General features: G+C 38.3%; 1 protein-coding gene across 5 annotated transcripts in view; it reads right to left on the bottom strand.

Annotated features, from left to right (window-relative positions):
• Positions 1–18,758, bottom strand: part of myo5aa (myosin VAa) — a 171,449-nt gene that overhangs the window by 41,475 nt on the left and 111,216 nt on the right. For all 5 annotated transcript variants that reach the window (XM_049483501.1, XM_049483503.1, XM_049483502.1 and 2 more), the window contains exons 14-20: positions 18,045–18,128; positions 9,250–9,408; positions 7,540–7,637; positions 6,411–6,497; positions 5,656–5,764; positions 4,169–4,380; positions 3,296–3,452 (exon numbers count right to left, since the gene is read on the bottom strand). In XM_049483501.1, the coding sequence (XP_049339458.1) occupies positions 3,296–3,452; positions 4,169–4,380; positions 5,656–5,764; positions 6,411–6,497; positions 7,540–7,637; positions 9,250–9,408; positions 18,045–18,128 (906 nt within the window). The remainder of the gene's footprint in view (positions 1–3,295; positions 3,453–4,168; positions 4,381–5,655; positions 5,765–6,410; positions 6,498–7,539; positions 7,638–9,249; positions 9,409–18,044; positions 18,129–18,758) is intronic.

Below are 18,758 nucleotides of genomic sequence, written 5' to 3'. Positions count from 1 at the left end.
AACAAGAGGAGAAAGAGAAGGATTGTGAAAGTGAGAGAAGGAAAGCAAGAGAAAAGAGATTAAAACAAAGAAAAAAAAGAAAGAGAAAGAAAATGATTGAGAAAGAGTGAGTGCAAGAGGAAAGAGACAGAGAGAGAGAGAGTAATAGGACAGATAGAGTGAGAAAGCAAAAGAGGAGAAAGGAAGAGAAAAGAAAAGAAAGAAAATGAACCAGAGAACCAGAGAGAAAGAAGAACAAGAGGAGAAAGAAAAGGATTGTGAAAGAGTGAGTGCAAGAGAAGAAAAGCAAGAAGAAGAGAGATTGAAACAAAAAAATGAGAGGAAAGAGAAAGAGAAAGAAAATGATTGAGAAAGAGTGAGTGCAAGAGGAGAGAGAGAGTAATAGGACAGATATAGTGAGAAAGCAAAAGAGGAGAAAGGAAGAGAACAGAAACAGAAAGAGAAAGAGAGAGAAAGAGAAGAGATGGACACACAAACACACAGAGAGAGAAAGAGAGAGAGGAGAGAATATAAAGGATTAGGGTCTTTCAGGTACAGGTGCAGCATTTCTCACTCTGAGCTCGTCTCACCTTCTGTCTTTTCATTTTGCAAATATTACACATCTCTGCTCTTCTGCTAAAACACCGCTCTCACCAGACTCAGCAGCACACCCACAGACCCACAGTGTGTGTGTGAAAGAGAGGGTGTGTGTGTGTGAAAGAGTGTGTGTGCGTGTGTGTGTATGTTGGTAGTGGTCATTTTGAACAGTAGCAGCTGCTGGTGTCCGTCAGTGGGGGAGTCCCTGCATTAAAACATCCTGTACTGCTGGTCACATGACCATCTCTCCCTAAGGAGCATCACAACAAACATCTATCCTCCATCCCTCAGATACTGCAGAGCACCACCTCCCTCTACCTCACGAACTCCTCCTGGGAAATATAGCATATTACATTAGTCTATTCACATGATTAGAGTTTTTTTTTTGCTCCCCCAAGCACAATGCGAGCAACGACTGAACGACTATTTTTTTAATGATCTCTTCAGGAATCTTCAGGACCTTCTCTTTGCAAGGCAGAAGCATTAGCCACATTGTATATGTGTATATTAGTTAATAAAAAAAACAGACAACTGTTCATCAATGTGCGCTTTCAATCTTTACATTATTTAATACTGTATTATACCAGTATATTTTCCATAACATCAACAGAAATGTCCTATAATCCTTAATCAGGTTTTTCTATTAAAGTACAGTACATGTCTTTCTTATTTTATGCATTTTCATAATATTCTCCTACTTTTTTCAGTATAAAATTAGGTCAAATACTGTAGAAAAAATCTGTTAAAAGGGAAATTTCTGTTGCAATTCATTTTTTTGAACAATCAATTGCTTTAATTTTAATATTTTTGCAATTCACTAATCATATTTCTATTCTCATATATTCCTATTTACACTTATAAATATTATATTCCCAGCGTATGTCTAGATACTTTACACGTAACAGATATGTTCTATCAGTATAATTCTATCAGATTAATTTAACCAAGGTTGGGTATTAAAATGAATTAAAATTAGATAATCTTTATTCATTTACATAAGCAAAATATCACTGTGTTCTTCTGCTATAGGACATATATTTAACTGAAACTGCTTAATACGAACACCAAATGATTTATAAAGGAAAATCATTAAAAAAATGATCAGGGGTTCATACCACTATAGTAAGGTTACCTAACTATGCTGGCTAATGCAGTCATGTTACCAATGCTAAACTAAATTGCAATTAGTCACATTTACTTCGAAAGAATCACCAACGTTGTTTCAATTAATTAATTATTTATATTTTTGGCTCCCTATTATTCTCCCAAAGCTGTGAATTTGCCTAGCCATAACTTTTTCACATTTTCTTCAAACAAACTGGTTCCGTACTACTTCAGACTGTGACTGTTCAGACTGTAATGGGTTTATTTAGCTGAGTAACTAATTACTTTATACTGTAACAATCTTATATTTTGAGAATAAATTTTCTCATTTCTCTGCTTGACGTCTGATTGACAGCAGTGCGTAAGTATTGCTCCGCCCCCTTCAGAGTGTAAACAGTAAACACAAAGCTCTTCCACTTCCCCGTGCTGCCGGTCTGCTCATGTGTCTCATGCCTGAGATGATTCAGGGGTTTCTGTTGCGTTAATTATAACTGAACTGCCACACATTTCTGCAGCCACACTGCTTCACACTGCACTGTCTCTACCTGTCAATCAAACAGAGCTTAAAGACACAGGATTCACCGTCTGTTAACAGGGGTCAGGTAACGGCGTGACGCCATGCAAAACTGTACAGCATGGTAACGAAGCCTCCATTGAGTCTCTGTGCACTAATCGATCTTAGAAGTCAGAGTTTGGATGTCCTTAAAATAAGTCAGCAGCCAATATATAAAATAAAAATATCATAAAAATATAAAATATATATATATATATATATATATATATATATATATATATATATATATATATATATGGTAAACAACTCATTTTGTAAAAGTATTACATGCAACTAGTACATATTAGTTGAAAATTGTGAAACGGAACAAAAGGTTAAAACACCAACAAACAAAGCTCTAAATAAAAATCTTATTTTTTGCATTGGAAGGCACACTTAAACATTTAATTTTACTAAAATCTCATCAGTGTGCCTTATACTCCACTGAAGGACAGCCTTACAAAGGAGTTTCAGTGAAGTTTCTCAAACACCAATGCTGAAGCAATATTAGCATTAGCCGCTAATCGCGCTAGCAGCAGACAACATGTGTTGGTGTTTGAGAAACTTCACTGAAACTCCTTTGTAAGGCTTTACTGCTAACCTCAGCTAGCACTGCTGGAGCAGCATTAGCAATAACAGCATTATGCGCTAGTTCTTACATCGTTCAAAGGTGAGTATATTGGAATGTTGTCTGCTGCTAACCTCAGCTAGCACTGCTGGAGCAGCATTAGCATTACCCACTATTTAAGCTGCAGGCCATTGTGAACTATGGCTCCCACCCACTACATGAAACAGTTGTGAGTCACAGGTGCACTTTTAGTGCAAAACGCAGCCAAAATGCACCACAGAACGTCTGTGGTGATAAAACTCTGTAACTTCTCCCTTAATGTGTGATTCTGTGGCTCTTATTATACATATTATACGGTTCATATGAGCAATTGTAATAATATAATATTACAAGCAATCGCAATTTCTCTCTGGGATCAATAAGGTTTTTCTGTTTCTGAAATCTGAGTTTGTGTGTGTTTGTGTGTTTGTGTGTGTGATGACTGGTCTGCATACCGCTTTGTACAGCTGTCTGGCCATGTAAGCCCGCAGGATGCACTGCATGACCAGAGCGGCTGCCTGCTTGCGTCTGTAGATGGTTCTGGCCACATACATGCGCTGGTACTTCTGGATGATGATGGCAGCTCTCGTACGACGCAGGAACGTGGCCAAGCTGAGCACACAGCACACACGATGAGATTAACACTGGGTCTCATCACATTGTTTTAGTGTTTCAAATTAAAGAGCAGAAAACAGGAAGTTAAAGTGCAGTCTCAAATCTGCTGATACAGAAAATAAGTTCACAAGAAAGACACTGTAACAATATATAATTTATATTATTATTATTTTTTTTTATAATTTTATTTAAAATTTTTCCCATTTTCTCCCCAATTTACACAGCCAATTACCCAACCCACTCATTAGGACTCCCCCTATCACTAGTAATGCCCCAACACACCAGGAGGGTGAAGACTAACACATGCTTCCTCTGATACATGTGAAGCCAGCCAAATCTTTTTTTGACTTGGAGGGACGTTTAATAAATTAGCTATTTGTCCACTGCCACACACCGTAATTACACTTTGCGCGCGCGTTTCCACGTAAACACAACAGCGAGTGGACATGGAGGAGTTACTGAACGTGATGTCACGTGACCAAGATTCAAGTTTTATCGCTGAGCAAAAGTGTAAAATATACCAAAAACAACCAAACATTAGTTTTGGTTACCTGTGCATAATCATTGAGACACATTGAAAAACCTGACTAGAAAAAATTTACTGTTTTTATCTTGAGAGATTTTGTGGCAAGATATCTTGTCACAGTCTTATTCATTATACAATTGATATACAATCGTGTGTGTGTTTGTGTGTGTGTGTGTATGTATCTCACCATCGGGCCTGGTATCCTCGAACGTGTCTCTGGATGGTAATTGCAGCACGTTTCATGCGCAGGAACTTCTTGCGGGCCAGCCAGCAGCGGATGGTCTTCTGGATACGAATGCAGGCGGCCCGCAGTTTGTCTGCCCGGAGCTTCTCCAGGTACGCCACCTGCCCCGCCCGGAAAAATATCTTCGTCTTTCCAAACTGGTACTTATCCGGATCCTGGACCGGGGCCAAAAACAAAAAGATACTGAAATTACTTTGCAAATATTTTATTTTTTAACGTTTAAAAAATTATTTACAGCAACGTACAGGGGTTGGACAATGAAATTGAAACACCTGGTTTTAGAGCACAATAATGTATTGTGTTGACGGACAGTTCTGTTGGAAACAGGAGAGTTGAGGTGCCGTGATTTGATCAGCTGTGGTTTTAAGTTTTTTGGATACAATCCGGGTTAGCACCCGAACATCCCTTTCAGACAGCTTCCTCTTACAGCGTCCACAGTTAATCCTGTTGGATGTGGTTGGTCCTTCTTGGTGGTATGCTGACATTACCCTAGGTACCATGGCCAACTCAGTGTCTAGCAGCCACGCCCTCGTTTGTGGATCTAAGTCAAAGAGCCCAGCTTCTGAGGGTGGGCTGTATAGGGGGCAGCAGGAGATTATGTTCTCGGCTGTCTGTTCAGGTTCGCCACACTCGCATGCCAAACCTAAACATACAGCCGAGCACATAATCTCTGGCTGCCCCGTATACAGCCCACCCTCAGAAGCTCTTGCATCCACAGTTAATCCTGTTGGATGTGGTTGGTCCTTCTTGGTGGTATGCTGACATTACCCTGGAAACCGTGGTTCTTGATACATCACAAAGACTTGCTGTCTTGGTCACAGATGCTCCAGTAATTTGTCCTCTTTTGAACACTAGTGTCTATACTTCTACCTACAGAGTAACAAGTGTCAATACTTTTCACCACCGTGATTATGAGCTATTAAGGGATTATTCTATTTCTATGATTTACTGTTTTTAGTTCAATAATAACCTATACAATCTGACAATATATAAAAAACTATACATCAGCACAAAGTCTTTTTCTACAGATCCTTTACTGTTTTTTTCTTAAAATTAGAATCCAACAGATGTAAAATGAGGAAATATTTTTAATAAATAATAAGTTTTTGTGAAGTTTTACAAAATTACCAGTTATAAAGAGGGTTCTTAATAGTCCTTACATACATTAATATGCAATAACTGAGGTGTTATAACAGGTGTGACAATTCTGTAAGAGTGTAATAACCACTGTTACCATACACACCGAATCATTTCAATATTACAGAGAGCAAAAAACATCCAGGCCTCTCAACATCTAAGCACTTGGCCTTAATAATAATCATCTAGGCTGCTGATTGGCTGTCTGATTAACATCATATTACATTGTTTGCAGGTTCTGTATTGCCCTAGTTGTATAATATTGGTTATATTGAAAGTCAGATAGCTCTTACCTGCACCAGCTTTTCTAAAACGTTCTTACAGGTCATCTTCTTATCGGCCAGGACGTCCTTCTGCTTCATCAGGACCCGATACCGGCTGAAGAACTCCTGGTAGGTCCATCTGTACAAACACACACATATACACAGTGACTATACAACTGTATAACTGTAAAATCTCAAAATAACAAGCACATTGACTGTATGTATATACAGCTCTGGAGAAAATGAAGAGAGCACTTCAGTTTCTGAATCAGTTTCTCTGATTTTGCTATTTATAGGTATATGTTTGAGTAAAATAAACATTGTTGTTTTATTCTATAAACTACAAACAACATTTCTCCCAAATTCCAAATAACAATATTGTCATTTAGAGCATTTGTTTGCAGAAAATGAGAAATGGCTGACATGATAAAACAGATGCAGAGCTTTCAGACCTTAAATAATGCAAAAAAAGAAAACAAGTTCATATTCATAAAGTTTTAAGAGTTCAGAAATCAATATTTGGTAAAATAATTCTGGTTTTATTCACAGTTTTTTATGCATCTTGGCATCATGTTCTCCTCCACCAGTCTTACACACTGATTTTGGATAACTTTATGCTGTTTTACTCCTGGTGCAAAAACTCAAGCAGTTCAGTTTGGTTTGATGGCTTGTGATCATGCATCTTCCTCTTGATTATATTATATTTTCAATTTGGTAAAACTCATCATTTTTAGGTGGTCTCTTATTTTTTTTTTTACAGAGTTGTTTGTATGTTTTAAACGTACCTGGATGGGAAACCTGCAGCGGAGATGCGAATTGTCTCCAGCACACCACACGCCCTGAGCTGCTGCACCGCCCTCTTCGGGTCAAAGCTGGAATTACAGGAATTACAGGCACATTGTGTTTCAGTGCACTTTATCTTAGAATAATACACTTCTTGAGTTTGTTTGACTTAATTGTGAGTAAAAAAAAAAGCCTTTAAATAAAAAGTTACTTGCATGACAACCACACTGAGACTAATAAAGGAATTACTATACTTTATTTACACTGAATTCATGTATAAGGCAGTAATATAATAAAAATAAAGCAAAACAAACACAGTGTACACAATATGTGCAGAACCAACACTACACTGTAAACCCAGAAGTTGTTTGAAAATTAAGTCTGTTTTACATAAAATTGGAGATTTCTAAACAATACTCAACTATTTTGAGTTAGATGAACATTCGTGGGCACATAAACACTTAAACTGAGATCTTTGAGTTGAATCAACTTATAATAACTGAGTTTAGTCTGTTTTCATTAGCAGCTTCTTTTCCATTGGCTTCTGTCACAATCGATTTGCATACTGGGTGTGTCCAACAGTTTCTGACTAACACTCACCATCAGTGTGTAGTGATTCACCCGGGGCTAGGTTAGGTAAACTTGTAGATCATACATTATGATTAAATGCTTGGTCTCTGTGTTGTAGCTGTAGAACAAGCGTTATTTACTGAGCTGCAGTATCTCTGTGTTCTCGCTGTGCTCTCAGTACTTTTAATTCTTTACTGTTTTCTTTTTTATCTACTTTTCTATGACTATTTAAAAAAATAGCTGAATGAAACCAGAAAGAAGACTAAATACAAGTTCAGGAAAATATTAATGTTAAATATATATGTATATGTATTTGTTAAGTTCATTGTACATAAAAATTATATTACATGAACTTAAAATTTATTAGGTAATCCGTTACAACAAAAGTTTTGAGTTTAGTCAACTTATCGGGTTTTACAGTGCAGTAAATCTATCATAAAACCGGCATCAAACATGGATAAAAAATGGACTATTCTCTTACAGCCTAAATCACAATAACATGATAAAACAGATTATATCTGTAAACCACCTGCAGCTCAATTCATATGCTGGCCAACTTACGTGAAGGCATGTTTGTAGTCATTGGGTTTGATACAGCGGACGTAGTGCGGCGTGGTGGCGTTCAGCGTCTCCATCAGGAGCTGCAGAGAGTTCCGGAACTGCAGGGGAGACATGAAGCAATTAGAGCTAAGTAAAAACACCAAAAAGGCACGCTTAATAAATACACAGTACTGTTTAGTAGTTTTAAGACACTGAAGCACATTGTTTAAAACCATTTATCTCAGCAATATGAGTGAATTTTGCATTTCAAAAAACAGTAAAATGCATCATTTTAAAAAGTAGTTGACACCTTGTGAGAAAATTTTAAAGAGCAAAACTTGTGAATGAGTTTAATTCCATTAGCAGCTCTTCTGATTTAACTTTATTAGGCACAAAAGCACTGAAGTGGGTATACATTTGAGTATGGTAATGTTCTAATCCATATTATAGCAATAACTACTCAACTAAGTAAAGAAAAAAATATACTTTAAGTAAAGAATTTTGAAAGTATCCTCAAGTGCAGTCGTGAAGACCACTAAAAACAGTAACACTATCATGATGAAATTGGCTCTCATCAGGACCACCCCAGAAAAGTAAAACCAAAAGTTACCACTGTTTGCACAGGATAAGCTTATCTGATTTACTAAACCAGGTGTTGAATAATAATTATGAAAAAATATTCAACTTTTGCACAGTACTATATATTTAAATAAATATCTTATTTTTGCGATATTTATGATCTGGAATGATTGTCTAATTTTAGCCTTAATATTATGATCAACTAGACAGAAATAAGTAATAATAAGAAGCAGTGGAGTTTGGACTGGACAGTGTAATCACTATAAAGCATACACGAGAAACTACAATTTCAGATACTAGTGCATCTTAAAAAATTGATTATCATTAAAAAGTTACTTTATTGCAGTAGTTCAGTTATTCTTACATATATATATGTATTAAACACACAGAGTGATCTATTTTAAGCGTTTATTTATTTTATTATTGATGATTATTATGGCTCACAGACAATAAAAACCCAAAAATCATGTATCTCAGAAAATTTCATTATTATATAAGACTTATTGGTACTTTTAGCAGTGTAAGCATTGTGCCAAATCCTGCTGGAAAATGAAATCCACATTGGACTTAATATAACACAGTGGATCAACACCAGCAGATGACATGTCTTTCCAAACCATCACTGATCATCAGTAAATTTTACATTGGAGTCTGGAGGAAGAGTTGAGGGACACACAGTCCAAGCTGCTTGAGTTCTAGTGTGAAGTTTCCACCAATCAGTGATGGTTTGGAGAGACATGTCATCTGCTGGTGTTGATCCACTGTGTTTTATTATCAAGTCCAAACTCAGTTTAGATGTAAGATGTTTTCCCTTCAGGAAAATCTTACAGCACTTCATGCTTCCCTCTGCTGACGACGTTTATGGAGATATGGATTTCATTTTCCAGCAGGATTTGGCACACTGCCCACACTGCCAAAAGTACCAAACTGGTCTTATATAATATTCTTATTTTCTGAGACAATGATTTTTGGGTTTTCAATGGCTGTAAGCCATAAATCATCAACAGTAAAATAAATAAACACCTAAAATAGATCACTTTTTATTTAAAATACATAATATAAAAAAAAATCTAACATAATAATACTGTATGTACTAGATTATGGTTTCTTTCCAATATGAACTGTGTGGGAAAAGAAACAGTGAGAACACACCTGCAGACCCACAGTCTTCTTGTGCTCCTTGCTGGACTTGCCCGGCTTGCCCTTGTCCGGTTTGACGCTGAGGCGAGTGCGCCCCCCTGTGGTAGGAGGGGCCCCGGTCGGGCTGGTGGCCTTCTCCTCATCCTGGAAGAGCTCCACCAGCAGGTCAAACTGTGAATTACACCCAGTGTTGGTTAAACAGCTACATAATACTACTGTATATTTATCCAGGCTGAGGAGAGTGCCTGCAGAAGGTCAGTGTGAGTAAGTAAATAAGCCTTGGGTACCAGTGCTTTAGTGTTTTTTGATGGTTTCTTCAATTAATGACTTAAGATTTAGTGAAAAGATTAATAATAAAGTCATGAATAACTCAAAAAGAAAAACATATGGAGTCATTTAGTAAACAAACAAAACGTGTTAAACAAACCAGAATATGTTTTATAGATATAAGATTCTTCAAAGTAGCACCTCTTGCTTAGATAAAGACAGCTTTTCACATTTTGGCTAGATTTTTTCAGTCAATTTTATGAATTAAGTCACCTAGAATTTTAGGCTTTCAGTTAACAGCTGTGCTGAACTCATCAAGAGTTAATTATTTGAATTTGAGAGCATCAGTGAAGAGGTAGAGTTACAGGTATACAGTGAATAGCTCTATTGAGTAATGTTTTAATCCATATTATGGCAAGAACTACTCAACTAGGTAAAAAATAATAATAATTGCAGTCGCAAATACCATCAAACGTTTTTATGATGAAACTGGCTCTCATCAGAACTGCCCAAGGAAAGGCAGAGCAAGAGTTCCCTCTGTTGTACAGGATAAGTTCATTAGAGTTTTCAGCCTCAGAAACCACAAGTTAACAGCTTAACCCCAGATAGGAGCATCTAAATGCTGAGTACTTTGTTTTTTTAAACATTTTTAAGTTACTACATGATTCCTTATGTGTTCCTTCACAGTCTGGCTGACTCCAGTATTCATTTACAGTGTAGGAAAAACAATAAAAACATTGATTTAGGAGGTGTGTTCAACATAATTGGTGGAAATAGGATAAATTTCGCTGTAATAAACAATGGCCCTGATTTTAACGATCAGTGTGCAGTTTTGCAGAAAGTCTGGACAGACTGGACCTTAACATACAGATAGACTGAAAACAGACCAACCTTAATCTGACTGGAACCTGGATGGAAAACTGTCCATGTCTTTTATACTATACATATATTATACATTCACTATAAAAGCTTCCCTGTTTATATTATACTCTACACATACTGTAGGTATTTACTAACACTATGTAGATAGTAAAGGTGTATTATAACCCAGCAGCTCTATTTATTGATTTAGAGGTAGAGTGAGTAAAGAAGCATCAGCAGGAAAAGCAGAAACCTCCTCCCCCTAGACTCATTCATCATTAGAGCTGAGGAGCTGGAGTCAGAGGGGACCAGGCACCATGCAGGAGCTGGAGAAACGAAACCCTTATGGGACTAACGTGACCAAAACAGCACTAACACACTGCTGCAACACTCTGGTTGACTTTAACCTTTAGATGTCCCAGTTTTGCTTTGCATTATGTTTTTGTCTATATAGTGACCAGGAAACATCTTATTTTGTATACGTTGTGAGGTGTTATCTTGTGAGTGAGGTTAAACACTGGACAGTGTGACTTGAAATAGTTCGAAGTTCGAATGAGGTCTGATAGTGGGTGCCCAAAAAAGTTGTTCCACAGTGCCACATGTGTACTAGGAATACTGTACATCATATAAGGCATTACTACCCACAGTGGACAGTGTAGTGCAGTGGTTGGTAATAATAGTGACGGGCGGCATCTGCCTAGAATTGTCCATGTTACAGATAATTGACTCTGGCAGAAATTACAGCCACGTTCAGTCCATATGTCAGGGGTCGGCAATATGCGGCCTCGTGGGCCAGATGCGGCCCGCAAGCATAAAACATCTGGCCCGTGAGGTTGTTTGAACTATAATGAACGATAAAAAAATGAATAAAATGCTGCTCTGGTGAGCTTTTGTTTACATTCCTCTCCTGTCTCCTGTCTCTGTTGCACTTGACGTGACTTTAGTTTCCACCCATTCTAGTTTTTCTGCCCGTTCTTAGGCTCCCTATCTCCTTATAAGGACGTTTTTTCCCCCCAGATGTGTCCCAATTCACTTGGCGGGGCAGTGGTATTGGACCACGACCCTGGCGACAAGTTATTTTTTCCTTTCTTCTTGGGTTTACCTAATTTGAGATCAACTGTTCTGCCATTGGGTTCAACAACCCTCTGGGCTGGAGAGCTACTAGTCTGTGGCGCTCCATCCCATTACACTTCATGTTAGTTAAGACAAACTTAATTGCCGACTCCTGCCATTCGTTCATATTCTTAGGGTCAGTGCAGTGCTTCTTTGCTTCCATGAGACATGGCTAAAGTGATGGAACATCAACATACTTTCCTGAGCACATCGTAGATAATGTTGGTATATAAATGTTAGGGACAATATCAAGATATTTGAAAGGATGCTCGAGTGCAGTCACAAAAAAAAGACCTTTGAAAACATTATGATGATGAAACTGGCACTCATCAGGAACGCCACAGGAAAGGTAGTGCAAGAGTTACTTCTTGCACAGGATAATTTTAAAATAAATAATATTAGGGCCAGTATCGTCCGATTCTTAATTTTTCTTGGATTGTGATCATAAAACCTGTAGTGCACCTAAAAACTCGAACCCGTCGATATATAGAATATTAACTGTATGTAAAAGTGATTGATTAGACGGTGTGTGAGAAAGTGTGTGTGAAGCAGTGCGTGTGTGAGGCAGTGTGTGTTAGCTGTGGTCAGAACAGGTCCCTCAGGGCTGCAGTGCTACAGGCCTGCAGTACAGATCAATAAAACTCAGAGAAATCTGTCTCTCAGCAGCAGCTGGAAGCAGGAGGGCAAAGATGCTGAAGAAGCAGCAGCAGTGCACACACACACACACACACACACACACACACACACACACACCCTAAATCTCCCCACTCCAAGTGCAAGCATGCATCTGTTTTTAGCAGCTCTAGTGAAAACTGCAGCAGAGAGGAAAAGAGAGGGAGGGCAAGAGCTGGAAAGAAGAAGAGAGAAACAGAAAGAGAAAGAAAAAGAGAGAGAGCGAGAGAGAGAGAGAGAGAGAGACAGATAGAGGGCTTGCTTTTACCTTCTGCAGCGGGGCGGGTTGTCATGGTAACAACACAACACATAGACAACACGTGATGGAGAAAACAAACCAATGAGAGGAGAGCAAAAACAGAAAAGATGATCAGAACATCAACAAAACGTCATACAGATGAATGACAGCCATTCTGACTGCTCTCTGAGCAACAGCAGCTACAGCCGCCACCATTACCATCACCACCACCACCACCACCATCACCGCTGAGCCACCAGCAGAGAGGCTGTAAGCACGCTCCAGCTTTATGAGAAATATTCAAAAGCCAGATTATGAAGCTTTTCAGGCAGAGGGAATCAGCTCACTCTAATCATATGTAAAGCTTGAATTCACCTATGGTCCTTTTACTATCAAATGAAATCACACTAATATAAAGAAACAATAATTAAACACACAAAAATGTGTTAATGTATAATAGATAAACAGAGAAATATAATAATTGTATAACAAATACAAACAATGATCAAAAAACAATGATAAGCATATATTACTGTAATATATTTTAAACAGAGGAAAACTACTACTAACAACAATAAGATGAAGAAGAAAAAAACATTTGCATTACTACAGGTATACTAGATGCAGTTACTTAAAGTACCACTCAAAAGTTTAGACACTCCTTCTCATTGAATGTTTTTGTTTATTTATTTTTTTATTTGATTGATTTTTTGACATTGTAGACTACTATTAATGACATGAAAACTATTAAAGGACACACATGAAATTACGTACTAAACTGTAAAAAAGAGACCTAACCCAACTGAGATTGGGATTTTGTGATTTGGGATGAGTTGGAGTTTCACAGCATGAAGGAAAAGCAGTAACTATTATTGTTCAGCACCTCCAGGAACTCCTTCCTTCAAGACACTGAGAAAACCAGCCAGATTCCAGGTGACTCTCCCTCATAAAGACACTGAGATTATACTCTCACCAATAAGTGTGCAGATCTGTCCTCAAAGATAAATGTGATACTTCTTTATATAATAATGCTGCATGTGTTCCTGTATAGCTTTAATATAGTCTTTAATATTAAATTTACAGTGTAAAAAATTATTTAAAAAAGAAAGAAAACACATTGAATGAGAAGCAGTGTGTCCAAACATTTGACTGGTACTGATACTGTAATAATGAATAACATTTATTTATTATTAGTAGTATTTTTGTTGCTGTCATTATTATTAAACTCCTATAATTATTAAGCTGCTGGATAAAGAGAAAGGCTTGTGGGATGCAGATGATGTGAAAAGTATTTCTGAATCATCACTTCAGCACTGGGACTGGTGGTGGGCTGACAGGATGTAAAACAGGCACAAGGATTCAGTGTTTTCCTTGCTAAACTCCCACAGATCAGATCCTGCACAGCTGAAGATCAGAGTACTGCAGTGAGCTCAGTCACAGAAAACACTGATCCTCTGATGAAGATGTGATGATGAGTAGAACTGAACACCCTACACATACATACAGTCGGTACACAGGCTGATGAAATGAACACAGTTAGCATGGAACAAAGCTGCACAGAGGCTGCTGAACTTGGATCAGTTTTGCTTGAATTCTTACAAGATTAGAATTAACTGCTAAAAAGGCTAAATGGAGATTAGCACCCAGAATCAAGATAAGCATTAGAAATCTGAATTACTGCTCTACTATTTTATTATTATTATTAGCTTCTTAACACTGCAGCACTCTAATATAGTTTATGCTTTAATAGTTATTAATATGAAGCGGTTTAGGTTTAGAATTAGCATGATCCTGCATTGATTCATGCTTACCCTTACACACACTTCAGCACTGTGAGAAAGAAAATCACACAAACAAGTGAAGAAAATGCATTTTCCTGACATTATAGCTTCCTGTAGCTAATAGGGGTGGGGTCACTACAGACTTGTCATTATAACTAGTGACAAAATACTTTTGGAACAATGTTTGCATGAGTAAAAATAAGGAGATTTTTTATAAAAAATACATGTATAAATGCTACTGTGCTGTTTTATTTCTCAATAACTACTTATTTATTCAGAAAAACTACAGTAAAAGTATCTAAGTTTGTCTAAGCAGGCAGTAAAAAATAAAATACAATCCAATACGTTTTGTTACTTTTTCTTTCATTTGGCTGCATTTAACATAAAAAACATCTTTCTTTTCACTACACTACATTAATGGAAATCTGTCTGGCTGGTTGGAGGATTTATTGTCCCTCCCGGTCCATAAGAGTACAAGCCGGGAGACCCAAAACTTGTGCAGTTTCAGCATAGCTGTGCTATGTTTAAACAGCCCTACCTGATGGTTCAGTCCCAATTTCACACACTACAAGTTGCTCGTAAGTGTTTCCTTCATCTTTCCCTGTTTTTAGCTGGTAAAAATGTTAAGTAGTTGTTTCTAGCTCAGGACACGGCTTAGTACAGAACAATGCCTTAGTCTTTATTGTGATTTAGGACAAGACCAAGGTCTTAGATGTGATTTAAGACAAGGCCCTCGTCTTGACTGTGATTTAAGACAAGGCCTTCTTCGTCTCAATAGTAGTTAAATGACTCACATTGACTGTAGTACAGGATGAAGCTATGGCCTTGTCTGGTCTTTACTGTGATTCAGGACAAAGCCCAGGTCCTTGCTGTGATTTAGGACAAGGCCTTGGTCATGACTGTGATTTAGGACAAAGCCCTGGTCTTGATTATGATTTAGGACAAAGCTCAGCTTATGACTATGATTCAGGACAAGGCCCTGGCCGTGACTGTGATTCAGGACAAGGCCCTGGCCGTGACTGTGATATAGGACAAAGCCCTGGCCTTGACTGTGATTCAGGACAAGTCCCAGGTCTTGACTATGATTTAGGACAAGGCCCTGGCCATGACTGTGAATGAGGACAAAGCCCAGGTTTGGACTATGATTCAGAACCAAGCCCAGCTTATGACTGTGATTCAGGACAAGGCCCTGGTCATGACTGTGATTCAGGACAAAGCCCAGGTCTTGACTGTGATTCAGGACAAGGCCCTGGCCGTGACTGGGATTCAGGACAAAGCCCAGCTTATGACTGTGATTCAGAACAAAGCCTAGGTCTCCATTGTGACTCAGGACAAGGCCCTGGTCTTTACTGTGATTCAGAACAAAGCCCAGATCTTGACTGTAATACAGGACAAAGCTCAGGTGAATAGGTGTATCTAGCTTAGCAACAGTGAGAGAAGCAGTGATGGAAACTGCTGAATCATGGCTGTATTTAATGCTGATGATTCAGAACAGAAGCTCAGTACAGTCATTGCTATTAAATATGAATGACTGGTTGATGTCAATAAGCAGAATTTATGATTTTATTGAGAGTTTCAGTTCTGTAAACACAGTCAAATGTCATGTTTTCCTAGCACTAAGAAAAAAAAACATCAAGACTTTGTAGATTGTAGACTGCAGTGATGTAATTCAGCCAGCAGATGATGCTGTTGCCCTCGACCTTACTAGATTTCTCAGCTGAGGTCAAAACAGCGGAAACTCTCCCTAGGTCTCTCTCTGGGAGGTTTTCTTATTACTCACTCACTCTCACACACACAGACACACACACACACACACACACAAATGTTTCCTATAGACCGCTATATAGACTATTGAGCATGTGTGACTGTGTGTGAGCAATTCCATAGGTGTGTTTGTGTGTTGGAAAGCACACAAAGGAGAAATTCAGTCGGCAGCAAAATACTATGTCTGTCTCATTACTCTGGTATTTTAAGTGTAGAAGCCAATTAGAATGTATGCTGCACTCTAAATTTGGAACAAGGCCCTGATAGTGAGTGTGATTCAGGACAAGGCCCTAGTATTCAGTGTGCCTGGAGACTCTAGCATTGTGTTTAGTTTAGAACAAGATCCTAGAATTCTGACACAGATTGTGATTTAGGTCCTAGATTAAGTCTGACTAGAGGCAAAGCCTTAGCATTGACTGACATTGGCCTCATCTGGACAATGATTTAGGACAAGGCCCTGGTTTTGACAGGTACACAAAGCAAATGCTTGGATTTGTTTGAAAAGCAGTTGTAAAAAGTTGTAAAAAGCGCTATATAAATAAAAATAAAATTGAATTGATTTGATTGATTTGAGACAAAACCATAGTATTAGGAAATTAGGACACGGCCCAGGTTTTGACTTTAATACAGGACAAAATCCGTGTCTTGACTGTAATTTAGGACAAGCCCTTGGTCTAAACTGTCATTTATGACTGGTCTTGACTTAGGACAAGGCCCAGGTCTTGACTGTAATTTAGGACAAGGCCCAGGTCTTGACTGTAATTTAGGACAAGGCCCAGGTCTTGACTGTGATTTAGGACAACGCCCAGGTCTTGACTGTGATTTAGGACAAGGCCCAGGTCTTGACTGTGATTTAGGACAAAGCCCAGGTCTTGACTGTGGTTTAGGACAAAGCCCAGATCTTGACTGTAATTCAGGACAATGCCTTATTCTATTCTGTGATTTAGGACAAGGGCCTGGTGTTAACTGTAATACAGGACAAATCCCAGGTCTTGACTGTGATTTAGGACAAGGCCCTGGCCTTGACTGTAATTTAGGACAAGTCTCTGGCCTTGACTGTAATTTAGGACAAGTCTCTGGCCTTGACTGTGATTTAGGACAAGTCTCTGGCCTTGACTGTAATTTAGGACAAGTCTCTGGCCTTGACTGTAATTTAGGACAAGTCTCTGGCCTTGACTGTAATTTAGGACAAGTCTCTGGCCTTGACTGTGATTTAGGACAAGTCTCTGGCCTAGACTGTGATTTAGGACAAGTCTCTGGCCTTGACTGTGATTTAGGACAAGTCTCTGGCCTAGACTGTGATTTAGGACAAGTCTCTGGCCTTGACTGTGATTTAGGACAAGTCTCTGGCCTAGACTGTGATTTAGGATAAGGCCTTAGCCTTGACTGTAATTTATGATCAGGCCTTAGCCTTGACTGTAATACAGGACAATCTCTAAATTTTGACTGTGATTTTGAACAAAGCCCAGGTCTTGACTGAGGTTTAGAACAAAGCCCAGGTCTTGACTGAGGTTTAGAACAAAGCCCAGGTCTTGACTGTGGTTTAGGACAAAGCCCAGGTCTTGACTGTGGTTTAGGACAAAGCCCAGGTCTTGATTGTAATACAGGACAAACTCTGATCTAGACTGTGATTTAGGACAATGTCTTAGTATTTACTGTGGTTTAGGAAAAGGTCATGGTCTTGGCTGTAATACAGGACAATGCCTTGGCCTATTCTGTGATATAAGACAAGGGCCTGGTCTTAATTTGTAATACAGGAGAACACCTTGGTCTTGAATGTGATTTAGGACAAGGCCCTGATCGTGACTGTAATTCAGGACAAAGCCCAGATCTTGACTGTAATACAGGACAAAGCTCTGGGCTTGACTGTTATTTAGGAAAAAGCCCAGATCTTGACTGTAATACAGGACTTAGTACAAGGCTTTGGTCTCAACTGGGACACAGGACTGGGCTTAAATGTGATATAATACAGTAGACTAGTTTGTTGTATTTTTAGTGTAGTGTAGTGCAGTGTGGTTTAGTGTAATTCAGTAAACAGGCCTGGTCTTCAGTATATGAATAATAATGATTACTTATAATAGAGTAATACAGCAGTAAATGATATTACTGACCTTACTGGCCTTCAGCACGTGAATCTGCTCTTCATTTACAGTGTCTTTGTTTTTCTCCAAAAAGCCATCACACTGATATTCCACCTGAGAGAGAAATGGAAAAAAGAAATAGAGAGGGAGAGAGAGAGCAAAGAAATCCAGATTAATACACTGACAGCAGTTCTTACATTCATCTAATTACAAACCTATTTATGTTTATTTATGTTTACAGTTTATATTTAGCTCGGATGAGTAACCACTAACCCCAGTTTAGCTTTAGGGACATTAGGACACAGTAGAGGCTGTGGTTATTATATATTGATCATATGAAAAATGAAATACAGTCTTGGTAGATTAAAACAAATGCACTCAGAGATGACGACTCAACTGAAAGACGGGTGTGTTTGAGTACAAGTGTTTAAGTGGTCCTGAGGTCCGTCTAGCCCTGAGTAACCCTTAGAAACTGAAACTCGACACTACAGCTAAAAGTGGACTGACTGAACACAAGTCCTGCAGCCTGGATTTCATCTGTGAAGACGATCATACATCTAATAAACATCACCAGTGATTAGACTAGCAGATGGACATGTACTGGTCATGGTTGGTCATTTTCACACCTGAACTTTGTTTGCTCTGGTACAAGTTTGTTAATGAGTTTGTAAATGTGAAGTGTTTTCCTATTGGTTAAATTTTTTTTCACAAATTAAAAAAATCCAAGAGCAACATAAAGCATCA

The sequence above is a fragment of the Astyanax mexicanus genome, chromosome 9, assembly GCF_023375975.1.
Source record: "Astyanax mexicanus isolate ESR-SI-001 chromosome 9, AstMex3_surface, whole genome shotgun sequence".
Classification (NCBI taxonomy): Eukaryota; Metazoa; Chordata; class Actinopteri; order Characiformes; family Acestrorhamphidae; genus Astyanax; species Astyanax mexicanus.
The sequence above is the reverse complement of the archived record's forward strand: the minus strand, read 5'-3'. Positions and strand labels throughout refer to the sequence as shown.